Source organism: Lissotriton helveticus, chromosome 1_1 (assembly GCF_964261635.1).
Source record: "Lissotriton helveticus chromosome 1_1, aLisHel1.1, whole genome shotgun sequence".
Taxonomy (NCBI): Eukaryota; Metazoa; Chordata; class Amphibia; order Caudata; family Salamandridae; genus Lissotriton; species Lissotriton helveticus.
Window position 1 is genome coordinate 1,452,615,174 of NC_136057.1, and position 16,143 is coordinate 1,452,631,316.

At 44.1% G+C, this 16,143-nt stretch overlaps 1 protein-coding gene across 2 annotated transcripts in view; it reads left to right on the forward strand.

Annotated features, from left to right (window-relative positions):
• The window catches only part of DDX23 (DEAD-box helicase 23), a 269,078-nt gene that overhangs the window by 204,227 nt on the left and 48,708 nt on the right, over nucleotides 1–16,143 (forward strand). For both annotated transcript variants that reach the window (XM_078685884.1, XM_078685889.1), the window contains exons 8-11: nucleotides 2,181–2,293; nucleotides 10,244–10,387; nucleotides 12,229–12,454; nucleotides 14,975–15,120. In XM_078685884.1, the coding sequence (XP_078542010.1) occupies nucleotides 2,181–2,293; nucleotides 10,244–10,387; nucleotides 12,229–12,454; nucleotides 14,975–15,120 (629 nt within the window). The remainder of the gene's footprint in view (nucleotides 1–2,180; nucleotides 2,294–10,243; nucleotides 10,388–12,228; nucleotides 12,455–14,974; nucleotides 15,121–16,143) is intronic.

Below are 16,143 nucleotides of genomic sequence, written 5' to 3' on the forward strand. Positions count from 1 at the left end.
CATTGCTCTAATGCTTGTTCACTCGAGAAAAATATTCGATGACAGTTTACTTTCCATTGTCTCAGCCAATAAATCCTACGCTTTCATTAAAGCTGAGAAACATTAGTTACACCTTTTATCCTACTAAACACGCTTCATGAGATGTTAGATCTTAGGATAACAGTCAATTTAAAAGTGGAAACACAATTTGAAAAGAGGATGCCTTCCGCCCAATAACGACTTTTTAACCCTTAACAGGTGGCAAAATCACACACACAGCTCCTGTTTACCTTCTTTACTTTAAGTTTTGACGGGTTTCTTTTGAAGTGAAGGGTTTCTTGAGACTTTGAAGGCTTCCGCTTGTTAAATGATGATGCACGCCTGTTCATGAGCTGTCCGGTGAAATGGACTCTGGTGGGGCAACAGGCGTGTCTCCTTTCTTGCTTGTCTGGTACTCTTTATTAAATTACGCTTCTTTTTTTTTTTTTAGGTTTCTTGCTTGAGAGGTATCTTTAGCTCACTTGCTTTAGAGTAGTTGCATTTCATCTGTTCAAGTGGTAGGTTCGTTGATCCATCGTCGCCATAAATAATGTAGTAATGAAGTCCCACGCTGTAGATGTAGTTAAGATGTTTATTAGAAGATATGCAGTTAAGTTGGTATAACGACCCCACCAGGAGCATCCAGCATGATGCTCAGCTCAATATCAACTGTCAACCTAAGACCACAGAGACCCAACATTCTCTAGTGCATCATAGCTGCAACATTCTACTAGCTGGACAGGTGGTGGAGAAAACATGTATAGCATGAACCAGATGCAAGAACACTACAGAATTGAGTCTTCCAACTCATATTTTATGTTGTAAATTTTATACACATTCACTTTGGATTGTAAATCATTTTACTCAGTTGCCATTGTGCTCTTTGGCCTCTGCATCTCAGGTGGAGTTGTCTTCACATTTAATATTCTCCATCTTAGAGTGAGTCAAGGGGCACTTCAAGCAGGCCTTTCTGTTTTTTGTCGGACTGTAAATCTCTGGATTATATCATGTATGAGTTCAACTGAAGGGTGCTAGCCCCTTCTTCCACTACTGTCCTGTCAGTTGAGCTATCACTCTGATGCTGGGGTCACCCTAATTCTGATGCAGTATTCTTCTGTTACATGTATGGCTACCATAGGATAGGATCCACAGGCTCTGTGCTCCAGTCTGTTTGCCTGTGCTCATGTTTATCAAAACCACAATGCTGTTTCTAGTTCTGCAAATCAGTCACTTGAGTAGGTTATTCCTTCCCTGAAACTTGACAAGGGATAACCATGGTGAGCAGCTGATTTGAGTCTGTTATGTAGACTATGCAGACACGGGTTGGATCACAACATAGGTTTTTACTGCTGCAACATGTTCGTTGTCAGTGAAACTATCACAGTTTCACTGTTGCAGTTATGCTGCACCTTTAACGAGCCTGTGGGAAAGCTCTTTCTCTGTGGGCCATATTTTATCTTTGTGTATTTGAGTGTAACTTGCAGTGCGGCTACCTATTCTGCACTCTTTCTCATCTGTGAGGTATGTCTGTACTCCTTCTTATTAGGCTTTGTGGGTTAAGGCATTGCTGTTTTGCGTGTGTCTCTCTTCCTTGCTCTAATACTAAATATACTGTACTTTGTCTGTGGTGTATGAAGAAAGACACAGCTACTGCTCATTCCGTAGCTCCTCTGTGAGTGATACTGTCCGCTACTGGTGGCACTTATGATGCAGTTATCTGTGTATGAGAAGCTTGGTAATGTGCTCACATTAAAGCATTATCGGCCTTTTCTAACAAGTACTTCTAGCTTTTCACACATAGCACCCTACATTTGAAGAAATTGTGGAATGTTGAATATCAATAGCCATTGGATTTTCACCCTCTGCTGAGAAATCTGAAAAGTCTGAGTATCCTCTTCTTCCACAACGCACACTGTATTTTATAACTATACATCTCTGCATACTCAAGACTCAAAACAGAGGCAGAAACACACCAGGCCATTATGGTTTTCTATTCTACAAACCTACCTCTCTTTGAAAACCTCAACATAGAGCTTGATGCAACAAGCCAGCTCTTTTGCTTAACGCGGTCACACTCCTTACATATCTTATACTCTACTCCCTTCCTACATCTTCTTTGGGCTTTCAGTTGGTGGTAAGATTCTTTTTTCCTCTCAATGTAGGAAAGATACTTGGGTGGAGTCAAGAAACGTCGGCGAACAAGACACTTGAATGACAGAAAGTTTGTGTTTGAGTGGGATGCCTCTGAAGACACCTCCATTGACTACAATCCACTGTGAGTACATCCTAAATATGCTGAGCACCTCTGCCATGGCCGGTGTGTAATTTGAGCTGATGGTTGCAGGTGGAGCCCAACAGCAGTCATTTTTGGGGACTGGCACTTATATTTTCTCACCAGATTTTCACCTATATCAAGGGAGAGCTAAACACAAACGGGTGAAAGAAAGAAAAAATGGACAAATGAAGTTAGAATGGGTGAAAATTACTCAAGAGAGTGGGATAAATGGGCAGGTAGTGTCTAGTAGTGGGTGAAAGAGACTTGAGTTGGAATCAAGATTACTTCGCTTTAGTATTTGGCACCCCTGATATAAGTTTGTGCACTGGCACTTTTTGTTTAAAAATTAAGCACTGGCCCTGGCAGACTCCTAACAGTAGGGGCCTCGGTAATGGCAGATATTTTCCTGTTGATGAGTCTCTACTCTAGTTCAGGCTTGTGTTTTTCTCTGTCAGGACAGAGGCCTAACTGCCTATGAGTCCCTATGCAGGGGGATCCATCTGTGTGGCCTTCTCCAAGGATACTGTTTTTTTATAAGCTCCTCTCTGTTCTGATGATATAGGCATGCTCCCTAAATCCAATAATGAGTCTAGTGACTGAGTGTAGTGCAGCTCTCAAGGGAAGGAGAGTACATAGAAAGTCCAATCAGCACTGCATTTTCACCATTAACCTGGGATGGTGTCAAAGGTTGAACAGCTGTCCAGAAGATAAGGCCGGAAGGTTAGCCCTAGAAGATGATGGTAGCCTTACTTGAGTAATGAGAGCAGAAATTTGTCACCCTGAACTTTCTTTGGGACAGTTTGGGCCTGGATAGTTAAGTTGGAGTCTATTGTCCCTTGCTTTCATTTGTAGTTTGTAGTTTTCTTGGGGCTCATTCGGACATATAGGTGTGCCTGTGCACATCAGACACCAGAATGATTAACTTTTACCATGTAGATTTCCAGGGGAATTCTGACCTCTCCTTCAGCTGTTTCCCATGCCTTTTGTTAAACTCGTTCAAACATTGTTAATAAATGAGTGAGGCAGGTCTAGTCGCCGTGTTGGGCCATCACACCATGCAGTGCATTTAGTAAAGGAAACCCACTTGAAGTAAGCTAGCGATCAACCCAAAAAAATACAATATTTCAGTGCTGCCAGTAAATGAAAATGGACTTAGGGCAACCATATTTGGTACCATGAAACAAAAGATGTTCTGTCTTCTAAGATAGACCGTCCTGCTATAAGATCCGGACCTGCTTCTTCTGATGTCACTGGTATGTTGCTATAGTACTGCAAACTGTTGATTTTCCATCCTTAGCCATGTATATAGACATGTCTGCTACTACGATGTTATGTGCCACCCTTTGCAATCACTTTTACCGTGTGATTTGTTTATAAGATTCTCTCATTTGCTTATTTTTTTCCTCACTGTTTTGTGATTGAGATGTTTCAGTTCTGCACTAGGCCTAGTAAAACTCTTAATTAGGAAGAGTAGTTCCTGAAGGTGATGGACTCCCCTTCTTCCACAAGCATCCATTACTGGGGAGAGGAGTTGGCCTAACAGCTAGGGTGGTCGACTTTCAATCTGCAGAACCGGAATCGAGTCTCAGCAAGGACATGCAACATCCTGTGATTCTGGGCAAATCTCTTAATCTCCCCATGCCTAACAAAAATGAATGTGTCCTAATGTAAAGCAACTGGTGCTCGTATAAAGCGCTCTGATACCTGATACCTTCGGGTCAAGTTCGCGCTATATAAAACTCTGTTAACATTTTTTTTATTTTAATTTTTTTTTTAAAAAGGAACTTCGTTCTGACATAACACTGTCCCTTCAGTTGACCCCTGACAGAACTAGTCGAAATGAAAGGTTGTTCGATAAGCAACATATGTAAGCTATTAATGGGGGGGAAGTTGCATCTGATTCTAGTAAAGGTATTACAGAGAACTTGGGGGGGGGGGGAAGATGTGTTATATCTCTAGCTATCTAATGATCTCGGCTTGTGGCAAGACTATGTTGAGCCTCACAAGTTGTATAATTGTCTGTTCTGTGCTTTTTTTTTTGTTGAAAATTCAATAAAAAGAATTTGACAAAAAATGAAAGGTTGTGTTGGGTTTCAAGCATTCTCAAGAGCAAGTGTAATCCTGTAGATTGGTAAACAGGCCTCAACTAATGAGTGCTCTTTGCCAAGGTTGTTACTCTGTTGTGAGCGAGTGAGCTCACTTTAAGCTGTTCTTGTGTGTCTAGATTGACTGCACCGAGTGAAATGGTTCCCTTGTCTGCTGTAGTTGGTTGAGTTTCCACTCCAAGGTGTGCCTGGTATGTTCTGGTTGTGTGACCTCTCTCTCTCTGTCTAGACTGTTGCTGTAACAGCCTTGAATCAGCAACTTCCACCTCTGATGTTGCTGGGATTTACCTTAGAGAGTTTGCTGCTCTGTTCTGATTGAGAGGATAGCTGCCCAGAAGTGTTCCTTTCTGTACAGGTTGGTTACATTGTTGTACCTAGTGATACTTTGTGAGAAAGTGCCATCTTTCTTGCATTGGTATGCCCCCACTTTTTGCTGATGTGCTTTGACTGAGTGTGCCCTGGGCTCCTGCCAACCAGGTTCCCAGGGCAGGTGTTCCTCCCCTAAAACTGTGTTGAAACTAAAACCCAATTGGCATCTCTGGCCACCTGTCAGCCCCTAGTAAAGGGAACCCTAGGTACCCAGGGCATGGTGACCAGAGAAGACCCCTAAGGGCTGCAGCAATTATTGTGCCACCCTTGTGGGCCCTGTACCCTGACCTCCACACACTGCCTTTGCAGACTGAGTGTCTAGGTACAGAACTAAACAGAGTCGACATAGAAAACATTCCTGTGTGCCATGCCCCCAAAACCCACTGCCTTGGCATACATCAGCCACTCCTCTAGCTGGGTGCCCTATGCCAGTGGTGTGGGCACAGGTGCACGAGCCCTGTGCCCCTACAGTACCCAGGGCCATTCCTGGGCACTGTGAGTGCAGTGATGCCATTAAGAGTATATGGTGCTGGGAGGTTGTCATTACAAACTCCACAGCACCATAATACCTTCACTGAAGACTGACAAGTTTGATATCAAACTTCTCAGCACATTAAACCCACACTGATGCCAGTGTGGGACTTAATGTAAAATGCACTACAGAGGGCATCTTAGAGATGCCCCCTGAAACCTAACCTACAATCAACGTCTTGTCTGAGGGGCTGCCTAGGCTGCCAACACAGCAGACATGTTGCTGGACCCCTGGGATAGAGAGCCCCTACTCTCCTGGGCCTGCAACAATGCACATCCTGGGACGAGGTGCCAAGACTCCTCTCCCAGGATGGGCAGGGGAAGCTTCAAAGGCATTCCGCCCTTGGGAGCTTCTCCAGACCATTTGCTGTACTCGGCAACTGGCCCCCCACCGGTTCTGACCCCCACTCTGGCAGGAAGACTTGCCGGAAACCCTACGTCAAGTCGGGGGTGTGCCAGTCTGTGCCAACTCCACCCCTCAGGTGAGAGAGGCGATGTAAAGCACGACCCCGGGCTCCGGCCATCTTGAAGATGGGGAGCCCTGCCCAATCACAGCTAGGTTCCTGCCCCCCTCCCACAGGAGAGGAGCAGGCTAGGGGTGTACCCACCCCAGTACAGGGACCCATTGGTCCCCGCCCTTGCCCTACCTGTAATGCCGCTAAATTTAGTATTTAGGGGCACCCTGAACCTTCCTTCCTCCGATCCCGATTTGCAACAACAAGAAGACCAAGAAACACGAAGACCTGCCGTGCAGCTGCTAACAAAAGGACAACGCCCACTGACTTGGCCCCAGAACACTACAGGCCTGTTGATCCTTGAACCTGCTCCTGTGAAACTCCGGTGTCTCCAGCGGACAGCAACCTCGATAAACACCTGCCTGCCTTGAACCTTCCAAAAGACAGGGACTCCCATGAGCAGTGGTTCTGCTCCAACAGCAATACCCCTGGTGCCAGCCAGGAACCACGAATCCAGTCCACTCTGCACCCGCCAAGCCCGGCCTGTGCCTGAGTGATCCAAGACCACGAGAACGTCCCCCCGGTGACTGGAACCCGAAGTCCAGTGCCCAAAGACCCTCCTTGGTGACCCAGACGTCGCCTGCAGCTTCAGAACCAGGGACCCCTCCAACCGCGACCAGCCGAGGGTAAGATTTCCTGACACCAAAAGACACCCCTGCACCTGGCCCCCCACAGCCCCCTGTGCCCTCCTTTGGGGTACCTACCTCTTCTCCAAGATCCTAACTTACTTCTCGAAGTGGTGGTCGCACCTGAAGAATCTCCGTCCCCGAGCCTGTAGCCTTTGTTCACTTTTTAACTTTCCAATTGGATAACATTGAGCGCCCAACGGCTCAAAAGCACCCTGCACTCAACCGCCCGAGTGCCGCTGGAAGTGCAACTACTACCCTACTCTACTTCCCCACTAGCCCTGAGTAAGTGACCAGGAGCTCAGCTCCCACAGCCGCATGGCCTGCCTGCTTGCAGCCACCAACCAAAGGCCCCCTACCCTCCATTGGATTGCATTATTATTATTATTAAGGGGAATTTGTACAGCGCATGGTTACGCTGACGCGTGTCCCCGCGCTAACTGAAGCACTCAGGAAAGGCAGAAGGGGAAGGATCCCGGCTATTTTGAAAAGAGGTGTGTTTTCAATTTCCTCCGAAAACTAGATTCAGGAGGATCCAGGCGTAGATTAAGAGGTAGAGCATTCCAACTCTTAGCCCCCAGGTAGCGAAAGGATCTTCCTCCCATGCGAGCTCTTTTCACCCTCGGGACCTTAAGTAGGCCTCCCTGCGAGTATCGCAGAGCGCGAGATGGAACATACCTGGTGACTAGGTTCTGGAGTGGTGCTGGTGCCTTATTAGCCAGGATACGGTGGCAGGTGCAGAGGGCTTTGAATTCAACTCTGCTCCTTATTGGTAACCAATGGAGGGACTGAAGGGCAGCTTTGGAGTCCGATCTTTTAGGGAGTTTTAGTATGAGGCGAGCTGCAGCATTCTGTAGCACCTGTAGTCGATTTATTGCCTTACAGGTAGCTCCCAGATAGAGTAGGTTGCCAAAATCCAGGCGTGAAGTGACCAGGGCGTGCACCAGCGTTCTGCGGGCGGCCGTAGGAAGGAGAGCTAGGACCTTCCGCAGGGTTTTTAAAATGCTGAAGCAAATGCCCGTCACCCTATCTATCTGGGGTCCGAAAGATAGGTCAACATCAAGCCAGACCCCGAGATTTCTAACTTCTTGCCGGGGTGTTGGGGCCTCACCTAGGCATGATGGCCACCATGCCGACGACCAGACAGAAGGATTCCCTCCCACCACGAGCACCTCGGTCTTATTGCCATTTAATTTCAGGCAATTTGTGGACATCCAGGTTGCAAGATCTTGCATGCAGGCCCTGAAGCTGTCCATGGCAAGGCCGGGTGCACGCGAGAGGGAGACAACCAACTGCGTGTCGTCGGCATAGGATACAATTTGCAATCCATGTCCCGCAGCAATCGGAGCCACTGGGGAGACATAAAGATTGAAAAGGGTTGGGCTCAGGGACGATCCCTGAGGAACGCCCTGGCCCAATCCCATGTCTCTCGAGTAGTGGTCACCCTGACGGATCTGGAAGCTTCTCCCAGTCAGGAAGGATTGGATCCATTGGAGTGCGGCTCCAGATATACCTCCATTATTCAGACACTGTAGCAAGGTGGAATGCGCTACAGTGTCGAATGCCGCACTCAGGTCCAGTAGGATAAGGGCCATAGTATGTCCCTCATCCACCCCCTGCCGTAGGGACTCCACAGCCATCAGGAGTGCCGACTCCGTTGAGTGGCAGGGGCGGAAGCCAAATTGGGTGTCGTGCAGTAAGGCGGCTTTATCCACGAAGTCCATAAGCTGGAGATTAACCGTTTTTTCGGCCACCTTAGCCAGGTAGGGTAAGAGAGAGATAGGCCTTAGGTTATCTAGTTTATCAAACTAATATTGAGTTTTTTTCTAAGAGGGAGGACTACCGCTTTTTTCCATTCTTTGGGCACTGTCTTTGTATTGAAAGACACGTCCAGTAGATGCCTAATGTAGGGCTCCAGGACCCCTAGGCTATCCACTAGACGTTTAGGTGTAGTGGAGTCCCGTGGAGAGCCCGACTTCACAGATCTGCAGATTTTTAAGAGATCTTCAGGGTGCGGGGTGACGAAATTCGTCAGTGTAAGTATGTCTCCCCAATCCCTTGGGCTTTCCACAAACTCTATCCCATTCATGGGTTGAATTGGGAAGGCCGAGTAAATTTTTGATATTTTTTCGGCAAAGAAATCTGCGATTCTGTCGCAGGACTCAGGTGAACAGTCATCAGGGGCAGTGGCTGATTTTCCATTTGAAAGATTTTTGTAGAGTAGGAACAGCTCCTTCGTTGAGTTACCAGCTTCGCTGATCTTGGTCGCATAATATGTGGCTTTCGATTTTCTAATTAAGCCATGGTAAAGTCGTCTTTCTGACAAGTAGGCATCTCTGGTATCTTTTGAGAGAGCCCTACGCCATTGTCTTTCGGTTCTCTTCATTGCGATTTTTACATCTCGCAATTTATTACTGAACCAAGGTGCAGTTTTATTAACACGACCACCAGATTTAGCTTTTGACAGAGGGGCTGTGAGATCAAGTGCATCGTTGATGCGCTTACAGAGATAGAAGTTAGCCGTATCTGCATCATCCCCCTGGGGGCACCTCCTTTAGTCAGTGCATTGGGCCTACTTTCTCTGCACCCGGCTGCCCTTGTGCCGCTGAGAGTGTAACAACTGTACCTTTCCGACCCTGGGAGACCCCTGAGTCTGTGCCAAGAACCTTATCTTCACTAGTCGAGTACTCACCTGAAAGCTGATAACTCACTTTCCTTCCATAGGCTAACATTGACTGGTTTTCATTGAAATTTCTTTTAAGTGTGGAGTTTTGAAACTTTAAAATATTCATCTAAAATCTGCGGAATAACAAATTCCAAAATACTCACCTGTGATCAGGAGAGAAGCCAGTACTGTATCTTTTAGCCCAGTACTGAACCGCAAAAGTAATCCTAACTGTACTTACCAGTAACTTGAATTTTCTTCCATAGGAAACCATTGACTGTTTTTCTCTGAAATTTCTTCTAAGTGTCGATTTTTACAAACTAGAAATATTCCTTAAAAATCGTACCAAATACTAAAACGTAATTACTTACCTGTCTTAGGTAGAGATCCCAGTGCTGAACCTAGGAGTCCAGTATTGGATTACAAAAGTAACGAGAACCTACTTTACTTGTGACTTGAATTTCCTTCTGTAGGATAACATTGCTAGTTTTTCACTGAAAAGTTTCTGACAACTTTGAAAATATATTTATATTCTTTAAAAATCACAACTGTAACCAATACGCTTTTACTTAACTGGTTACAGCTTAGGTCCCGGGACTGAATCCAGGATCTAGTCCTGGGGTTAGAAAAGTAATCCTTAAAGTAATCAACTGCATTTATGTTGAAAACCCCATTGAGCTCAATGTTAAATTGTGTTGCCTATTGCAACCACTGTAGCTATTGTACTTACAAAGTCTATTGCCTTTCTGCAAAGCAATTACCTAAAGTCTCTCATATTACCTAAAGTCTCTCATATTGAGAAAAGTATATTTTGATACCTGTTGGCTCTAAATTAAAACCATTCTATCTTTTGATATAAAAACAATTGGCCGAGAGTTCAGTTCTTGAGTGTGTGAAACCTTTTGCTGACTGAGTGTGTACAACAAATGCTTTACACTGTCCTCTGAAACTACCTTACTGCTCGACCAAGCTACCACTTTAGAGAGTAAGGTCATATCTGACTTTAACCTCTGTTATACCTCTGGAGACTGGGGACTCTATCCACACTGTACCTTACTTTGGTCCAGTATATATAGAGCCACTTTCTTACATACTTCTGCTGGCCATCAGACTAACTTCTGTGCCTTACCTCCTCTCAGGTACAAGGAGCGACACCACGTGCAGCTACTGGGACGGGGATTTATTGCAGGCATTGACCTGAAGCAGCAGAAGCGTGAGCAGTCTCACTTCTACGGAGACCTGATGGAGAAGAGGCGGACCCTGGAGGAGAAGGAGCAAGAGGAGTAAGTAGGGAGCACACCAGACTATAGCTCACAGGCAGTCTTAACACACAAGCAAAACTTTACCAAGCAGTGCTGCAGCTGTCGTTTGTGCAGCAGGTATAGTGGCACAGGCGTCTTAGGGGGCCAACTCCCCCATTTTAGCTCTCATTTACTAATTACGTGGATAAAGGGGCTCACTTTCCAGAGTTGCACTAGACCCATTGCACCTTTGTTAAGCCACTGCTATCATGTGCATTAATACACACAATGCCTGATTGATGGGTTTAGTGCATAGGCACTATCCCACTGAGAGGTTTACCTCGCAAGCATTCCCTCTCTGTGTACGTCAACATATTTAAGAGCATCAGCAGTGTTAGGTGCTGAGCCCATGTGCAGTTAGGGTTGAACTCGCAGGAGCCAGGGGCATGACTATCAATGGGGCAGCATGCGCCTTGGCATGGAGGCTCGGTCTGGGAAGATCACAGAGTACCCCAATACGGGCTATAAGTTACTGCCAGAAGGTGGCCAACGCTGCCCTATTTACTTGTTTATGATCCAGTGACACCTTTTCTATGCTACTGACAGAAACATCTCTTAGAGGGGCTAACACCCATTAAGGCAACAGGAGGATTCAGGAAATCCCGTCCTCTTTGAGGGTGAAAGCTCCGCTTATGCAGTGATTTTTTAAAAAGACTGCAAAATGATTTTAAAATAGGGAAAATTCTAGTTTTTTTTAATTACACCATGTGTGCATTTTTATTCTTGTTGCCATGTTTGTCTTAAAAGTATAAATATTATAAGTCTTGATACATTTTGTGGGACAGACAAAAAAAAGATTATGCTTCCAAGAGATATGATCTTCTTCGGTTAACAACAGCATATTGTGGCTGAAGTATGTCCTTAGTATCATAGTTGTGAACGGGCTTGGTTGGAACAAAATCTTTATTTAAAATGCATACACAACAATTAATAGAAACTGGTCTAAAAGGATTAATAAGGAGCGTGGCATGTCCAATAGGCACAATAAAACTGCATAACAGTTTACTGACGTGGCACAGTTACAGATGTCTGGACCCAGTCCGAGAGATGCCAGCCTGGTAGGTCATATTTAAAAGAACATGTCCAGCAGGTGAATGCTAAGCACAAAACGGATCAAAAACAGTGTACTCCAGACCAAACATGCAGGTATGGGGTGTGCCCTATGTTATCTCCTCACTTGTGAGTCCTGACCATACCTAGAAAGATAATTCTGATTGATGTGCCCATATGTTTTTAAAGAGTTATTTGAGATGAAAACATTAATCCATCCAAAATGTTTGCACAAAAAAGGCTAGTGTTGCCTAAACATGCCTGCAAGGGAGGCATGTTCTTATTTCTTTCCTGCTCTTCTTTAAGTTCGGAACTTAAATCCTTGTTCAAATATGAATGTGTTTCCAAGGAGCACAATTCCTTAAATGAAACAAAAAACGGGCTTGTTTGCGTGTGTAAAAGGAAAAAGGGTTGCAGTGTTTACGTGTAGTTTTGGCAAACGCAGTGACATTAAGGATTTCCCTTCAGTATGTGCAAAAATGTTTCCTTGTAATATTCTTAAAAGGATAATAGTTTCATATATGCATATGTGCATTTATGTTCTTATATTGCATGCCTGCATCTGAAAGTCTTTGGTTTTATTTTACCTCCAAGTCCGTTCTAGAAGGCAGTATACCGATCTATGCATAATATCTAGCAAGTCATTCCATATCTGTTCCATCTTCCATGTTGATTTTGCTGCTTTGCCTCTAAATCTCCTCTCTGCCCCTACATCTGTTTCTTTTCCCAATCCCCATCCTAATCTTGGTCTTCCACCTCTCTTCCTACCCTAGAGTCCGTTTGAAAAAACTGCGCAAGAAGGAGGCTAAGCAACGATGGGATGATCGACATTGGTCTCAGAAGAAACTTGACGAGATGACTGACAGGGACTGGCGAATCTTCCGTGAGGATTATAGCATCACCACCAAGGGGGGGAAAATTCCCAACCCCATCCGGTCCTGGAAGGACTCCATTCTTCCTCCCCACATACTGGAGGTCATCGACCAGTGCGGCTACAAGGTAAGTGCTATGGAATTGAAAGCACAAATTCTCAGAGGAGTGCACATAGGAGAGAGGGAAAGAGTAGTATGTAATGCATTATAAATGAATTCAAAGTGTAGAGGAGACTTGAGTGGCTGTATCTGCTCGGATGGTGCAAGGGCGGATAATGATGGACCACATCCATTCATTAGTAACTGTGTTGAACTAACCTGCAGCAACTTGGCTGTGACCTTGGGTCTGATTTACAATTCAGTGGACAGGTTACTCTGTCAGAAACATGAAGGATGTCCCACCTGCTGTATTACAATTACCATTGGATATAGTGCACTTCTAATACAGTGGACAAGATATTTGTAACAGCGGAACTTGTATGCCGAACTCCATTCCAGGCCCCTAATTCCGTAGGACTGTGTAAACATCATCACCCCCACAAGTAGTCTGTCCACAGTGAAGTCCCCTAAAATAGTGAACCCAACTAGCCAGGTACAAATAAGCTCATGCATTATGATGTAACTGGAGTGTTTTGAATTTCATGAAGTGCGCATACCAGTATTACTATTAGCTTTATGGAAAACGGTGCAGAAGGAGATTATGAAAACTTTGAAACTGCGTCTGCTATGTATTATTTTGAAGTTAACGTGAGTTAATTGTGTATTGTCGAATTGGCATACAGTGTATTTACTTGGCATTGTGCAAAATCAATTGAAGAATTAAAACAATTGCAAAATGTGCTAGCTGCCTATTACAGAAAACTGTGCAGCGCTAGCTGGAGAAATTAATAAATGTACGTGTGCTGATTGACTTAAGATGAAAAGTTGCAACATTTTAATTGAGGCAATGGGAAATTTCATATGCATTGTGTTTGTCTTTGTTTATATTTCGTTGTGGACCCTGTAATTTGGACTTCTGCCATGGATGGACATGCAGCCACAAGTGCTTTTATAAAATGATGTGTTTTATTTATTCCACGCCAACTCCTATTACAAATGGCATGACTGCCTATCTAGGTCTGTAGCTGGCACTAGGGAATAACAACATACTCCTGACTAGCCAGTGAAAGCGCAGGCCACAATTTAAAAAGCTGCACTGCACTGATACCTGACAGCTGTGATGCAGGACCCCCTAAAAACGGCATTTGGATCACTGAATGATGGAGCCTGCCAGTGGAGGTTCTTATAGCGTTATAGTAATATTTGCAGAGTTTCCACATTGGGCAATTGTGGAAGCTTGCAGAGCACAAGATGATATAGAATGTATTATGAGCACTTGAAAAGAGTGGTAACTAGGTTATTACTAAAAATAAATTGCACAACATGCTAAGACCTGGGCCCAATACACCCTACCAAGATTTTACAATGTTACGTTCCTAATGTGCTGCAACATGCAACATCTTCCACGGTAATACCCAAAAATGGTATGAAACTATCTCAAACATTTGTTTTTCTCTCCTACCACTTTTTAACCATTGTTTCTAAACTAGCATGTTTAAAATGCACCTACTTCTTTATAGTTATATGTTACTCCTTAATAAGTACCCCAACCATCTCCATGTTAAGTGATCTTTCAATCTTACCAAGATTTGGCCAATGTTGGTACATAATGTGTTTGAAATGTATATATTTGTCACTACATTTCCGTACAGATTCTTGGGTGGGAACCCTCAAACCTCCTTGTGAAATTGTATGTAAGATTCAATAGGCTTATATCTTTGCCACTGCCTTACCGTTACTTAAAATGCAGCATTTGCCATCAATTTCCCAACTGTTCATGGGGACGAATTAACAATCCCCTCGCAGAATAGACTTTTAATCCTTCCAGAATTTTCCAGGTCTAGGCAGAAACAAGCTTTAAGTCATGTAGTTGAAAACAAATAAACGCCCCATGCAATCACTTCTGTCTCAATTCAAGTTAAATGAATAATAAAGAGTACTGTGGGGTTGTATTGATGGCGAAAATTTCTATTCACCATTTTAGTGTCGCTTGCAACTTGAGTTTTGCAAGGTTCACTTATAAGTCTTTCCAGTTTTTCTGGCACAGTGCTTTGAAAAATTCACAAGTTGGCAATATTTTCAAAACAACTCCTTGCAAAGAGTCTTCACCTACTGCTCCATGATCTTTACATTTGTTCATATTTTGGTGGCAGTCTTTGGCCTATGTTGGACTCTGAAATGTAGTTTGTCTCTATTGTAAATGTCCTCTCCAAATGACAATCAAATGTTGCTTATTGCTTGAAAAGGTTTGGGACTACTAATACCTTTAATTCTCAAAAATAGTGCTGTGCACCCTTTAATTTGAAGTTCGTTTAGTTCCAAGTGTCAAAAGGAGGTGAAGATTAGATTCTGTTCTTTACTACTCTTTCTTGTATTTATGCCATCTTGACCAGCTATGTGTTGAAATATGTAAAATATCCCCCATTCATTTTGTGAACTGTTACGTTTCTGACTCTTTGGTGCCACATGTCTGTTCTCGAGATAAGGTATCAGTGATGTGGCTAAACAGATTTTACTCACTGTTTTCTCATTTTACTCTGTCCCACAGGAGCCAACTCCCATTCAGCGGCAGGCTATTCCTATTGGCCTACAAAACAGAGACATTATTGGTGTGGCTGAGACCGGCAGCGGTAAAACAGCTGCGTTCTTGATTCCCTTACTGGTATGGATCACAACTCTACCTAAGATAGACAGGTAAGTTTCAGAGAACCAAGAGGGATACCACTGTAGTGCAAGATTTGGGTAGTTATGGAATGGTACCACGCAGGTTCTCTAATTGAAAAAACTCCTGCCTGTAAGTCCTGTTGGAAGCATTATGTGATCACATGTTTTTCAGAGCATGCTCCTTGAGCTGATCTTTATCCTGATGAGCTCGTTTTTCAGCATGACATCTGTGTTTTGGGGTAAAGAGAAATGTTATGAGGTAATAAGTTCCTTGTTCTGAGCTGCAATGATCTTGATTTAGGCAAGATTGTTTTTGGTAGTGAGTTCCTGACTGAGATATGGTTAAGGTGTTTTTTGGGGAGATGATTCTTGAAGTGGGTTCTTTGTTCTGAGATATCGTGATTTTTTTTTAACAATGTTTTAAGGTACCTGATTTTGATCCATGTTCAGGTGTTTCTTAGGTTGAGTTTGATGCTCTGAGCTCTAGTTGTTTTTGTTCTTGTCTGGGATTGAGGTCCATCGTGAAATTTGTATTAACATTTGTAAGGACTGGACATGTTATTCTTTGTGATTGCGGGTTCTGTGGAGTGTTTTGTTGTGTACAGGATGTGTGGCGCCTTAACTGGTAGCGGTGTGTGTTAGGTAAAAAACAACAATAATGAAGATGGTGCAGCAAGGTCAGAGGAGATCCTGAAACCTCTGGAGAGAGTGGCCAGGGCCCACTTGATAATTATGACAAGAATCCTGTGCACACGTTAAGCGAGGTGTATGCATGTATCATGCTTAATCAAAAGAACACAATAGGTAGTAAATGAAACAAAGCGGACACAATAAAAAGTATTTTTGTTCTTCAAAGGATTGTATGTGACCTTCCTTTGTTGAAAGGTAACTTCAAAAGCAAATGACCATCCGACACGTGTTTCGTCAAGCGGGCAAGGAGCCCGTGACTCTTCAGGGCTGTAAGCACAAATGGGGTAACGGTCCGTATAGCCGGTGATATTTCCGACCCGGCGTCTGGGTTGAAAAAATCAGCGATAGTGAGTCACCGTGGAC